We start from the raw sequence: 14,185 nt of genomic DNA on the forward strand, positions 1-14,185 counted from the left end.
GAACCCTGGCGAAACCCCAAACTTGGTGAGATACCCCCTTTAGCATGGGTTGGTTGCCATTCTCATCTATTCCCTGGTTGAGCATGCACTGTCAGATTTAGTTCCCTCATATCTTTAGGTGTTCTGTCTTCTCGACAGATCACCTCTGCTTCCTACCACTGTTCGTGTTTCAATGTCCTTTGGTGGTTTTCCTTCGTCAGCCCTCTCCAAACCATCTCAATCTCATATCCCTTACCTTCTCCAGGATGTTAGATACCATCAACCCCTTTCCCGTTTCCTTGTTTTTTCTCCTGTCTCTTAAAGTCACCCCTTGTGTCCTTTGTAACATCCTCATTTCTGTCAACTCCAGTATCTTTTCTTTCTTCTTCATCAGAGCATACTTTTCAAGGCCTATCTGTAGCGCTGGTTGTGTAACTGCATTGTAAAACTTGTCCTTTAGTTTCACAAACATTCGTTTGGTTTGATTTTTTTTCTTTGTAGCCAACTTAACCAACGGTGCCTCAAGAAGTCCCCCGACTCCAGAGACCTCCACAGGTGGGCAGACGTCGAGCAGGGATGCCTCCCCTCCAGGTACCCCGCCCCCTCAAGTACCCCCGAGAAGGCATCACGAGCTCAACAGGAGTCGGTCGCTAAGCAACGACTCAGAACCAGTCGGTCAGAGGATAGGTAATGGTGTGATTATGATCATAACGACGTGTACTTAATGTAATGGCCAGATGATGGCTGATGCAGGGATATTTACATGTTTAACAAGTTTACTTGAACATTGTATATCTTGATAATAAGAGGTGCATGTTTATTTTACTCTTTATTAAAAAATGTAACCATCAGCACTTGCATTCTCTACCTCTTACTCTTTCTATCTCTCCGCCCCTCCCCCTCTCTCTCTCTCTCCCACCTTCTCTCTCTCTCTTTCTCCTTCTCTCCCCCTCACCCACCTCTCTCTTTCTCTCTCTCTCTCCCTCTCTCTCCCTCTCTCTCCCTCTCTCTTCCTCTCTCTATCGTTCTCTCTACATCTCTCACACCTCCTTCTGGGGATGCACATAGCGGTTGATTTCTTGGAATTGCTAGCCAAGGAGATGGCTCTCTTTCATCATGGTGTCATGCTCATCATATGTAGAAAGAGAGGGATTTGGGTCTGATTTCATCTTTTAGAAGCAGGGATTGAGTGAGTGGGCGGTGCACCGATGCACTTCATTATAGGATCTACATGAAGATTGGTTCTCCTTTAGGTTCCCCAATCAGCAGTAAATAGAATAGCCTTGCTACTGGGAAAGTCAAGGGTGTCTTTTTTTGTGGGTGGTATTTCAAATTTAAAAACTATTAAATACACTTCAACATAGGAATATATCCAGGTTATATTATTGCATTTCCTTTTGTAAGATTTGAAGGAGACACACAAATGGGTATGGAGAAGTTATTTGTGTATGCATGGGAGGGTTACAGGGGCAGGGGGCATGGGCTAGCTGTGCCCCTACCCCCCCCCCCCTTCCACCAGTTTATTTGTCATTTCTACCAAAGAATTCAAATTCAGTGCAATCAGAATTTGCTATGGTTATTTATATATGGTAATTCCAGGATGACAGGTTGAGGCTGTAGAACCGATGAAAATTGTGGGGGCTTGAAATACAACGACATATTTCCTCAAAACACATTAAGCAGTGGATTAGAAACTCCCTTTCCCTAGCCAGTTCTATGATCGGAAGAATTTCATAGTTGACACTGTACCTCTTTTTCCACCCCATCTCGTTCCTCTACCTCAGAAGTCCCCCCACCTCAGAGCACCACCACCATCGATAGCATCCAGGACGAGCACCCCTTGACCCAGTACCCCTGGTTCCACGGCACCCTCTCAAGGATAGACGCCGCCCAGCTGGTGCTGCAAGGAGGCCCTATACGGCACGGCGTGTTCCTGGTGCGGCAGAGCGAGACGAGGAGAGGGGAGTGCGTTCTCACGTTCAACTTCCATGGAAGGCCGAAGGTGGGTAGTCTTGGGCGAGGCGAGGCGGGACGTACAGTGACTCTTATAAGATACAAGGACTCCAGGGCAGCGTTTCATGAAACCGTCATGAGTACAAGTTCACCGACATCCTATTGAAACATGTGTTAAACTTAATACATGCATTTCAATGGGATGTAGGTGAACTTGTACTTATGATGGTTTTGTGAGACCACTGCCCAGGAGAAAGCCATGTTTGGTCCTAATCCCTGTCAGTCCCCTTTTCTGCCTGAATCCTTTCTAGTGTTGTTTGATATTTTGTCATGACATTAGAATAAAAAGTTAGGAAATTTAGTGATAACTCATCATAGCATTATTGTGAACATGTTTTGGGGGTCAGTAGTGCATGGATGAGTACAATTTCATTGGCATTAGAACCGATATGACTGCAGGGCCCTCAGGGAGAACAGTATGTATACTGATGAGGCTTCCCTGGGTAAACAAGACTTATTATTATTATTATCGCTGACATTTAATACTAGCAGAATGTTTTGAATACCACTTGGAAGATTAGCCTGACATGTTATGAAATGCCAGTGACTTTGGAAGGTCCTTCCGCAGCTCCGATATCACAAGTCTTCAGTTTCCTGCATGCCATCGTGCTTATATTGAATCTTGAATCATAGTCCTGAACAGTGGGGGATCCAACATTTGCTCTTGCGACAATTGATCCAGGCTTTCTTTCATTAAATATGTAGATTTTAATGTTGGTGTTGTGATTGGGGGTTAGGTTAGATAAGTGTTAAAGACCCTATCTGATGAAAATAAAACTTTTCATCAATGGAAAGCTGAATGAATGTAGAATGCAAATATATTTTGCATTCAGAGAGCTGTTACTCCTCTGACAGTCACGCAAATAAAAAATAATTGATGTTATTGTAATCTATAGCTTATAAGCTTTCAGTTGTTTAAGGTTAGGTTTCGGGTTGTGTAGAGTGTTGGGTACAGGGTTTAAGTAAGGAATTCAGTTAGTGTTTGAAATTGACTGTGGAGCAATTGTCACAGGAGCACATTGATAAACGTATTTACTAATTCAACTCTCACGCATACATGATGCATCTCTTATCTTTATATTCCTGGCACGGTTGAAGTGAAATATGATATCTTTTTATCTACGTGAGTAATGCCATCATCATGTAAACATTATGAGGAAACCTCAACCCCCCCCCCCCCTTGCCAGCCGAACTATGAGTCAGGAGCTACAAGACTCTCTCCTGAATAAAACCCCTTTCACTCACCCATGCTCCTATTACTTTCATTAGAATAATGTGCATAATAAGGAGTACAATTCTTATTCACAAACTCTGAAAATCTGTATGAATGTAAAAGAAGCATGATTGTTTACAAAGCACATCTTGACCAATCAGCATTTTGCAGAACATCAAGTGACCTTTGAACTCAATTTTTACCACATTCATCAAGTGACCATTGATCGTAGGTCCAAACATGGACCAAATAAGTTTGCATAATGCGGGGTCCTCATTAGCCCATTCCAAAACAACAAATTTAAAGATGATGCTGCTATTATCCACGTAACAGAAATAATGAGCATTACGGTAGTTTGATGCTGTTCAATTAACAAATTCCTACAATGTTCCTACTATACCGAGAGTGCTGTTATGCAGACTTGTTGAACTTATGAAAGGGTGTAAAATAGGGCATTCAAGTTTAATTGAAGAGAGCTCTCCTTGATAACTTGTTTAACATCAGGGTCACAGATGGGGCGAGCTAGCGTTCTTGCCCTTTTTGTTGAGGGGTCTGTCTCGAGGGATGTCAATTTGAAGATGATACCGATTTCAGCTCGGTCTCGCCCAAAATGTAACCATTTGAGGGTTGAGTCATTGATTTGGTTTATCTATCACCTTCACACTCAGCTGTTGAACTTTTAAAGTGTCTTTCAAACTAATGAATGAAAAGTATTGCCTCAATTACAGCACTCAAAATATATTCCTGGAATTTATTCCTATCCGTAACCCTTTTTATTCATCTTTCAGAAAGTTATGGAATCTATTGTTGCGTATTGTTATTTTAAAACATAAACACAAATATAAACTTAAAAGATAGGCAGCTATTGCACCCTCTATATTATTATCATTTTGGTAGTGATAATTTCTATCATGGATAATTTACAATGTTCTAATATCGAGAAAATCCATGCAAAAAACCATGAGAAAATCCATTCAATCGTTTTAAATTTATTTTTTGCAAAAACAAAATGCTTTCGGGGGAAAAAAAACTTCTGTATGTATGGATCAAGATTCTTGTTTTTCTTAAATTTCACTGTGGTTAGGAAAAGATAAAATTACATCTATTTCAATACTCTACATTTTTGCTAATACATTTTAGGTCTTCCCAGGGAAACAGAAGCCAAGTTAAGAAGATTAATATTGAGCATGGAGGTGGTTTCAATCGCTGTAACCTTCTCATATGTCGCTTACAGCATCCATCCGTAATCCAGCATGGATGTCATTACTGCGCTGGCTTCAGTGCCAGAGAAATGTGCTCCCATGTCTCGTGCAATAACAAACTATTCTGATAATATCATTACTGATGTGGATTGGCAGTGGCTGATGGCACTCAACAGAGGTGCCAAAGTTGTGTCGGGCACCTGGTGGTGGGGTGGGTCAAGGCTTATGCAAAAAGGAAGGGGGAGGGGGCAAACTACCCCCCAAATAAAAGTGACAAGGGTTTTAAAAATGGGGTATTACTTTGAATAGATGATACAAAAAGTACTTAAAGATCTCTAACGATAGTACATGTACACGGAAATAAAGTATTTAACCTTGAGTAAATTGGCTTTAAAGGGGGTGAATGCACACAGGTGGATTGTGACCCCCCCCCCCCCCCATCCACAAGTGCCTGGGTGAGAGTGTTGGACAAAATATGCTTGAGGGACACTGAAGACATTTTTTTAATAATGCAGTGTCAATTTTGGGGCTTCCATGCCAGTTGTATTAAAAAATATCAGCTCCAAATAAACTACACTTGCACATGTATAAAGATATTATGAATTAAGGTTATGAAATTGTACCCTTTTAAGATGAAGCGAAAGCAACTTGAGAGTTGACTATTCAATGCACTTCAATGCTCACATATACACATGGGGGTTAGCCAAGTTTAATTTTTTGTTAAAAGCTACTTGTTCTAGCAAAAATGCGAAGGAAACTGATACCTCTTCTAATAATGGGTGGTCCGGAGACCGGAGTAGAACAGTTTCACTGATTCTCTAAACAAACACCTTGTGAAACTGGAAGACAGAGCTTGTTTTCCAAGTACCCGGTATTTTCACAAAGAATGGATCAGATGCCAACATCTAAGTTTGCCATTATTATTATTATTGTCAGTTACTACTAAATATTGAAACCATGCAGTGTCTTTATTGTTTATAATCATCATCCAATAGGAAGTACCTTATTTTATTCTGATGAAGTGATTTATTTGAAAACTAGATATAGCCACTGCAGTATTCCATACTCCTTGAATGATAATATGATTTAATGCAGTTGTGTTGCACCATTTATCAAGTTAACTTATTTCAAGTTGCAAAAGTTATGTTACCCTAGCCCAACAGCAAATAAAAAGGCACTCAAACACCTTGAGGAATTATCTTTATTGATGATTCCCTGCCACACTATGGAGCGATTGACCCTTTAAATTGTTGTCATCCCAAAAAAGAGAGAAAAGAAAATGTGTGAAATCCAAAACTTTAACAGAAAATTGTTCTTCCAACCAGGGTTTTTCCCCCTGTAATGCAATTCTTTGTTGTCACAAGGACAAACAACCTTGTAATAGTTGCCAGTTACTAATATGAGTCTGTACAAGAGAAAAGGGGAGTTAAAAATCTAGGCAAATAACCCCAAAAATGTTCAACTTGGCAGGCTTAGTCGTCACCTTGCCGATGACTAACTCGATCCCGGATGACTATTTTTCAGTGCAGGATCCTTAATTGAAGGAGCATGGCCGTTGAGTCGGTTCAGGTCTCTAGGTTCAAGGATATAGGAAAGGAAACTGCACACATTTGTGGCAAATGTCTTGGATGCGTTCCAGTGACTGCGTAGCATGTGATGGATTATTCTAGGTTTCAGGCAGATTGAGTTCCCAATTCCCCCCCCCCCTTCCCCCAATACCTACATGAACTTTATTGTCCCTGACCCTAAGCCTAGTCTTAGGATTAAAGTCTATTCGGGAGCAATGTGGTATAGTAGTTCATTCACTTTACTCTCAATTAAAAGGTTGAGGGTTTGAAGGTCTCCCCAGTGCATGTGTCCTTAGAAAATGGACTTGGTTTATATCATTTTCATTGAGAGGGGGAGAAAAACAATTCAATTCACCTGAAGCCAGACTAGCATTTCAGTGTTGCAGTTTTCATGCCAAAAAGGGGGGTTAACCCTTGGAGGGATAGTCTACATATTCCAGACATGGCTGAAGTCATTTCCATCATGTCCTACAGACTTTGTTAATTCATTTGAAGCAAAAAAGTGAAAGGGGGATCAAACAATTCAATTAACCTGGAAGTCAGACTAGCACAATAATGCTTTCTTGGCAGTCTTTGTATTCATAAACTGAGAACTGTGCCAAAAAGGGAGGGGGCTAGCATTTTAAAAGGGTGTCCCGGAAGTAGTGTTACAAGTTTATGCAGGTTCTCCTTTATCCCCAAGACTTGAAAGGATTGTCGGGCTTTGCATCCACAATTACAACTCCTGACCTTTTCAACTTTCAAAGATATTGATCAAATATGTATGAAAATATGCTATTGACTTATTGATATTTAGATTAAAGTGTCTTTAGATGGCTTGAATTGCTTCTATATTAGAACCTCTGTCATTGGAATAGAGATTGAAGCCTTTGCACACTGTGTGCCCCATTTCCGCGCAGTGTACACGAGCATCATTTGTTAATTCCCCTTTAATAAACCTTTCCAATCATTCAAACTCCATGAAGCAAAACTTAAGCAGATATTGTGAACGTTTTTTTCCTTTTAAGTTGATTTTTATTATTCAAAGTTGGTTACATGTAATGCTACGGTCACAAAGGTTCGTACGAACAATGCGTTCGTACGAAGCTCCGTTTTTCCATTGTCTGAAAATCGTTCGTACGGCGTTCGTAGCAGTTCTTAATGGCATTTGTGACCGAGGCTTTAAGCAGGCAAGTGGATGCCTTTAGAAGTAAATCCAAATCAGCAAATATAAGTTTCTGCTGAAAATCTTGATAAATTTAGATTTAGGAGGAAACAAAGAGACATTTAGATCCCAAGAGTTTATTTCCTTTTCCTCTCATTATTCTTCTGAACTTTGTAGTATGAAGGAAACCATAATTGTCGTCTACTTGCAATTAAGGCCTTTCGACAAGGAAACAAAACATTTAGCTGTGAATAGTTTTACTTTTCAATTATTAAAGCAAATGCATGCAATGCAAGAAATTTTAGACAGTGATTATATAATTCTTTTCACTCCCACAACATGGAATTCTCTGATTGAGTTGCTGTTGTTGCTATTTATTTAGAGAGGAGAAGTGGGTTAAAGGAGGTGGGTACATTTGAAAGTTAGTGTGTAGATTTTCATGTCTTTAAAGCCACTATTGGGTATTAGCTATGAAGCTTCATTTTGGGATTACAAATCTTAAAGAGAAGGTCGAGTTCTGGGAAGAGGTGAAAAATAATTTGTGAGCGTTATCATTGTCATTATGCAAGTGGAAGAACAGCGGATAAAAAATGTTCCCTGAAAAGCATGGCTCTTCAAATGCTTTCATATTTTAAATATGGCATGTAACAACATAAAAATTGGGACAGATTTTTATGCCACATGTTTGTGTAGCCCCATATACATATTTCTGTGTACAGTGCTTGTAACTTTACCAAGACTGGGCAAAGTTTCTTACAATTGTGTGATGATTCCGGAACTTTGCAGTACACACCAATACTTATATGCTAGATGATCAACCTTTTCTGATCGATCCACACCGTTTCTTTCAAAATGCAATCGCATGACCAGAACTCAATTTATCTTTAATTGATTGCTATCAAGAGATTTCTTTCTTGAGAGCTAGAAGGATGCTAATGCCCTTCTGGTTCTCTGTAAATGAGTTGCCCCTCTCAAGTCCTACTCTCAACCCATAATGGATAGCTGGTAATGCTGGGGTACGGTAATCAGTATTGCAGGGCTCTCAAGAAAAGCAACCTTGATATTAGATAATCCTGTTTTACCATCATTACAATTGACCATCCTTCTCTTTGATGTGTGTCTTTGCAGCACCTCCGGCTGACCCTCGACCCCGACAACCGCTGCAAGGTCACGCACATGTGGTTCGAGTCCATCTTTGAGATGCTGGATCACTTCCGCACGCACCCGATACCGCTGGACAGCCGCGACGGCTCCTCCCAGCCGGACGTCACCCTCACCGAGTTTGTACCCAACTCCCAGTCCATCAGCACCCCCAGCTCACCCCTCACCCCCGACCTCCCCATCGACTTTGAGTCGGGGATTCCCCACTCGGAATTCATGGACATACCAAACCCCTTTGAGATGGGCGTGTCGGACCAGTCGTCGGGCGGCGGCCGCCTCAGCTCGCATTCGTCGCTCGAACGGCAGAACGGCCAGCACGCAGCACATAAAGCAGTGCGGAACCAGTATTCATTTGTATAGGGAGAGAGAGAAAGAGATAAAGAGCATGAGAGAGAGAAAGAGAAAGAGAAAGAGAGAGAGAGAGAGAGTGAGAGAGAGAGAAAGAGAGAGAGACAGAGACAGAGAGTAATAGAGAGTTAGTGACTTACTAAAAGAGATGGAGTGAGAGATGGAGAGAGATTGTGGGAGAGAGGAGGATCGACCCACTCACCAGAATATATTTTATTATGGGTTCGAATTGAAAATGTTCAAGAGTATTTTGCTATTTGTATCATGCACTTACGATGCAGAGAACTGGTATTTGTAAGCAATTATATATTTGTTTATGAAAGAGATATTTGTATAATAGAAATATACATAAATATATATATTCACACATACGATCTAGGCCTTGGTATAGATATTGATATGATTGTGCTGAAAGTCGCACCAACTGCTGTGTAATGAGCTGTGTTTGGCTTTGGGGTCAATTATGATTAACATAGACATGACAGATAACATGACAGGTATCTTAAAGCACTTCAAAATATGAACTACATTGTAAAAGAGCCTATGATTCTTCATATGTGTGTGTATCTTTAATTTTTTTGCAGTTGCAAAGCTTCAAAAACCAAATGTCTGCATTTATATCATCTTATCATGTAGTTCAGTAAGTTCCAATACATTTTTGAGACTTCTGTTACATATGGCTAAAAATAAGGGATATTTCTTTATGTTCTTGCCCTTTATGTCACTTCAGTCAATTCCCTTTGGCAAATTACAGAAATTCTACCAAGCTGAACTTTTCTCACATTATTCTTTCTCACGATTAGGGACAAACGTGTGTGAACTCTTACGATGATGTATATTAAAACCACTATGTTTATTTACTTCATATGGTTCATATGATAGTTGTTGAAAATGATGTATTTTCTTTAGAAATTGAGGAAGGAAATTATATTTTAGCATCACATGCTGGTGTTTGCAAACAATTGACACATTATATAACCAGGAGGGAGTTAGGGATGTTTGACCCCCCCCCCCTTCCCCTCCCCCTCTAAACCAAATCACTGAAAGAATTGTGAAATTTTCAACCATTTGCTTGCAACCCCCCCCCCCCTTCTATTTTTCAGCTTTGGACCAGCTTTTACTTTTTTCTTTTTTAGCTATATTAAAATCTAAATTTTGGACTTTTTTGTGCTTGCTAAAATGTTTTGTATCTTTTCAGTAAATTATTTCTGAACCACCCCCCCCCCCCCAAAAAAAAGGGTCTTGCGATGCCTTTATATGAAACCTAGTAAAGTTGTTCATTTTCATCTATAGATTATGTATAGCACTGGCCAGCATGGGGAGAATGAGGAAATCAATATGACCTTATTCATCTGTTGGTTTATTTTTAAACTTCTGAAAAAACATTTCCACTCGAAATCCACTTCATAAAGATTAACCATGAGTTTTAAAATAATACATAAATGAAACTGAATGAGAAGGAAGCAACTTGTGCTTTGTACGGCGGCCATGTGAAATACAAAGTGTCTGTCATTTCTTTTCTTAACTCTGCTTTAGGAGAAAAAGAAAACTACAGTCACTATTAAGTCAAACCTGTCTATAAAAACCATCCAATAGAAAAAGAAAGCAGAGGGTGTTGCCACATCAGACAGTTGGTCTTTCTAGACAGGTTCTATGTTGCATTTAATCCCAGATGGAGACACTGTAAGTGACAATTAAGATAACAGTGGCCTTTATATCCAGGTGGCAACCATAGGGTTTGAATGTTGTATCTTGCAATTATTTTTCCAACAAATATGAATACTACTGTCAAAGAGGAGGATCTTCACTAGACCGAAAGTTTCAGTCTCTGATATCGACGGTTGTTCCGATGAGATTACATCTGGTTGACAAATGTCAGTTTCATTAAAGAATGACCCATACCAGACGGTTATTTCTTCTGTGTAGATCTTTACGTGAGTGCTTGAATGATAACATATCTAATGTTCTTGTGTAAGGGCATGTTCATTAACAGGTTTATATGCATGACCAGTTTTTCACCGCTTGTGGCACATTCCTTTCGACTCTTTCATTGTTATTCCACTTTTACTTTATTTTTTTTTAAACAACTGGAAACATGACTGTGCATATCCAAATGATCCACTTCTGAATACTGTGTAGGTCAAGTTAACCTGAAAACTTGAATTTCAATTTTTGGTTATCTTTAGCTCTCAACTGATCAGCTTTTTATCTTTAAATTGGCAACGTTTCCACTGTCTATATTTTTGTTGCCATTTATCGTTTCCTTTCTTGCCAATGTACAAGCTGCATTTCTTTCTTTCAGTTTCTCTTTCTGCTGCATACATATTCGTATTTGTTTTGTTAGATATGGGAATAGTTATATTTAGTTGGTTTCTAGTTACGTAGACGAATGGAAGTAAACTCTCGAACTAGAAAATTAGCTGGGTACAATTTTTTTCTGTTTGATGGTGTCGAGTGCAACAGGAAGAAATCTCAATTCCTTGTATTTGAATTTCAGAAACCACTTAATTTGAGCTATTTAAAATGTATCGTATTAAGGTTTGTGATTGTTGAGTCATTGGCAAAATACATGTGACTGTTGGGTTTGATAACTTGTTGGTACTATGAAAGATCAAGTTTTATAAAGCGTAAGCATATCAATATTGGTGCATAGTATTTCAGTGTAAATGGTTTCAAGCAATTTTCTCTGACTTTCTTTCTTTCTTTCTTTCCTTCTTTTTAAATTCTGAAATATACTTTTGCTTTTTTGGTCCATCCTTACCCAAAATATATGTTGTTGTTTTTTCTTCTTCCTGATCGATTACTTAAAATACTCTTGAAACAGTGTCTCATCGCCATATCTCAATATCACCTTTCTGAATCCCAAGCTTGCATCCACTTTTGTGATAAATTACCCCTATTATGATTTTACCCTGCTTTGATTTGTACCAATAAACAACAGTGCCTGAGTATGTTGAAAATAAATGTTGTTGTCCTTTATGTACCATTAAATAAAAAGAGTGACCAAATCTACATATATGACCAAGTACTCAATAACCCAAAATGAAAAAATATATACGACATATATACTCGTACGTGGAGATATCTGACCAAATCGTGCACAGTGTACATGTAATTCTTGATTGATTTTTTTTTTTTTTTTGTACTGCGTCTTTGAATCAAAAGTAGTAGAACTTTATATGGCTTCACTAGTGATAAATCAGACAACAGTTTATATTTGTACTTTACGTTGATTAAGTTCCCTTTGTTTCATGACAATTTGTATGAGTGTATATTCTTAATGTGCAGTGTACATGATCAGCTCACTTGAATCATGAAGTAACATGGGTGTTTTTGGTGGAGTTCATTATTTCAAGTGTTTTTCTTCCTGCCCAGAAATGACTTTGCTGTCCTTTTTATGTCCACCTCATGATCAGAGAGACAGTTGTGTAAGGTTACTCTGTGTTATGACAAACACAATTGGGATGAATATTATAGCTTAAGGCTTCACTGTAAATTTGCTCCTAGATTTGTTGGTTCTATAACACGTACCCCAGCAAAAAATTGCTTTGTCGCCAATTTCTAATGCTACAGTATACCTGAACTTGAAATCTGTGCCCATCACTATAACTACAATGATATACAATTTTATACATGTATAATGTATGTCTTTGATGAAATGAAGCTGAGGGCAAATGTCACTGGATGGAGCTAGAGTCAGATTACTGATTTATTTTACCTTAAAATAATTTTGCATTCTTTATGTCTTGCCATGATAAAATGAGTTATAACATAATTAATTTAAACATTGGCATGCTGCAGTTATTATTCTTTAAGCACTGAATAATCAAGATTTTTTTTCTTCATCTTGTTACATTGTATGCATGCGATGCAACTACAAATGAAACAAATATTTATTTTTTGTATTGATAACTATAGTATTTGAAATTATTAGTTTTCCACACTTTTGAATTGTGAGAATCTACCATTTTCAGTCACAGCAGAAACTAATTGATGTTTGACAAACTGTGAGGTTGTGTCTGTATGCACTACAGGATTGCTCTGCAGCAAATTTAGAGGGGAAAAAAATTGACCAGTCTTTAACAAAAGCAGAACACTGTTAAACCATGGTTTAGCCTACTGAATAATTTGTACCTATCCACACCTTAATATAAGATACTAAAATTACTGTATGTTCTGAATCAAGCCATGAAATGAAGGTAAAAAATTTGAATCATGACATGATTTTTTTTTTAAACCCGTTTAGAAAAAAAATTATGAGAGTACTTGACAATTGGTGCTTTAGAAATCATCCAGCAAACTATCATCAGGGTTTAAACATTTACTGAAATGAGTGTGCTTTTTTCAAAATAAGCTATGCAGAAAAAAGGAGTTAAAGTTCTTGTGCGTGGATGATATTTTTTTCAACTTCTAATGGATATAAATACACAGAGAAAAAAAAAAGAGATCATGTTTCACTTTCCATTACACTATTTGGTAATCATTTTGCTTGTATTTTTCTTATGTTATGTAGATTTAAGCGCTATTCCTCAACTTCATTTTTACATTCAAAAGTTAATTACAGGGGTGTTGTACCTTTACACTTCTGTTACATGTGATATACTTTGGTAATTTTTTCTTGAAATTGAGTCAATAATATATAGAATTTTAGGATTTACAAAATCTCCACCAAGTTTATTAGGTGTTCTGTTGTGGAAGAAAACTACCAGTAGATGAAATTGATCCCCAGTATTTTTGTTTACAGATCACTTATTTTGGGGGACTACAAGAAATGAGAAAAATGCTTATTATATGATCAATTTTGTTGAAAAGATACATTAACAGGAAGAAGAAAGATGCATTATGCATGAAGTTTCTGGCTTTGCTTTTTCTTGAAAAAGAAATGTATACTATCTTGCTTTTATGGAAGTTCACATGTGGGAACACTGATCTAATTTCATTGTTTTTAATGCACAAATTGTCTGGAACTACTATTGGCTCTGTTATTATGGAATACAGTTTATGATTGTTTTGACACAGGTATATCAGTTTCCCTTTTTTCAGGAACAGATTAATAAGATTCTGATTTTTTGTCTTTCTGAAGATAAGAAGTGTTCATAATTTTCAGATAGACATGTAAGAATGTGACTTCAACGTTCAGTTTACAATGAAAATTTTCAAAAGGAGTCTTGCGTTTTGTTTAGAGAAGTGAACAAAATCGGCCATGGTGCCCAAATTTTTAAAGTGAAGATTGCAGAATGAAATTGATAGAAAATGTGAAAACTCAGTTGTGATGTTATGAAGATAAAGAAATCAATCTTAGCAGTCACACAAAATCAAGCATGTAGTCCCATACATGCGTATATGATGCTGTGTGTGATTATCAGCGGTTGCACGTTTGCTGGTTCAAACACTCCATTAACTGCGCGATGAAGAGACAAAAATGTGTTCTAACCATTATTAAATATGCAGTTTTGTTTAATACCAGAATTCAAGATTACTTCTGAAGACAAGGATTATTAGATACGATGCTTGAACAGATATGCAATTGATTATTCATTTCCTTTGAAATATGTAC

General features: G+C 37.9%; 1 protein-coding gene across 1 annotated transcript in view; it reads left to right on the forward strand.

The window, feature by feature from the left end:
* Positions 1–8,666, forward strand: part of LOC592420 (SH2B adapter protein 2) — a 74,063-nt gene extending 65,397 nt beyond the window's left edge. The window contains exons 6-8 of the mRNA XM_003728549.3: positions 481–666; positions 1,764–1,981; positions 8,248–8,666. Of these exons, the coding sequence (XP_003728597.1) occupies positions 481–666; positions 1,764–1,981; positions 8,248–8,640 (797 nt within the window). The 3' untranslated portion in view covers positions 8,641–8,666. The remainder of the gene's footprint in view (positions 1–480; positions 667–1,763; positions 1,982–8,247) is intronic.
* Positions 8,667–14,185: the final 5,519 nt, after the last annotated feature.

This window comes from Strongylocentrotus purpuratus, unplaced genomic scaffold (genome assembly GCF_000002235.5).
Source record: "Strongylocentrotus purpuratus isolate Spur 01 unplaced genomic scaffold, Spur_5.0 spur5_scaffold_2, whole genome shotgun sequence".
NCBI lineage: Eukaryota > Metazoa > Echinodermata > Echinoidea > Camarodonta > Strongylocentrotidae > Strongylocentrotus > Strongylocentrotus purpuratus.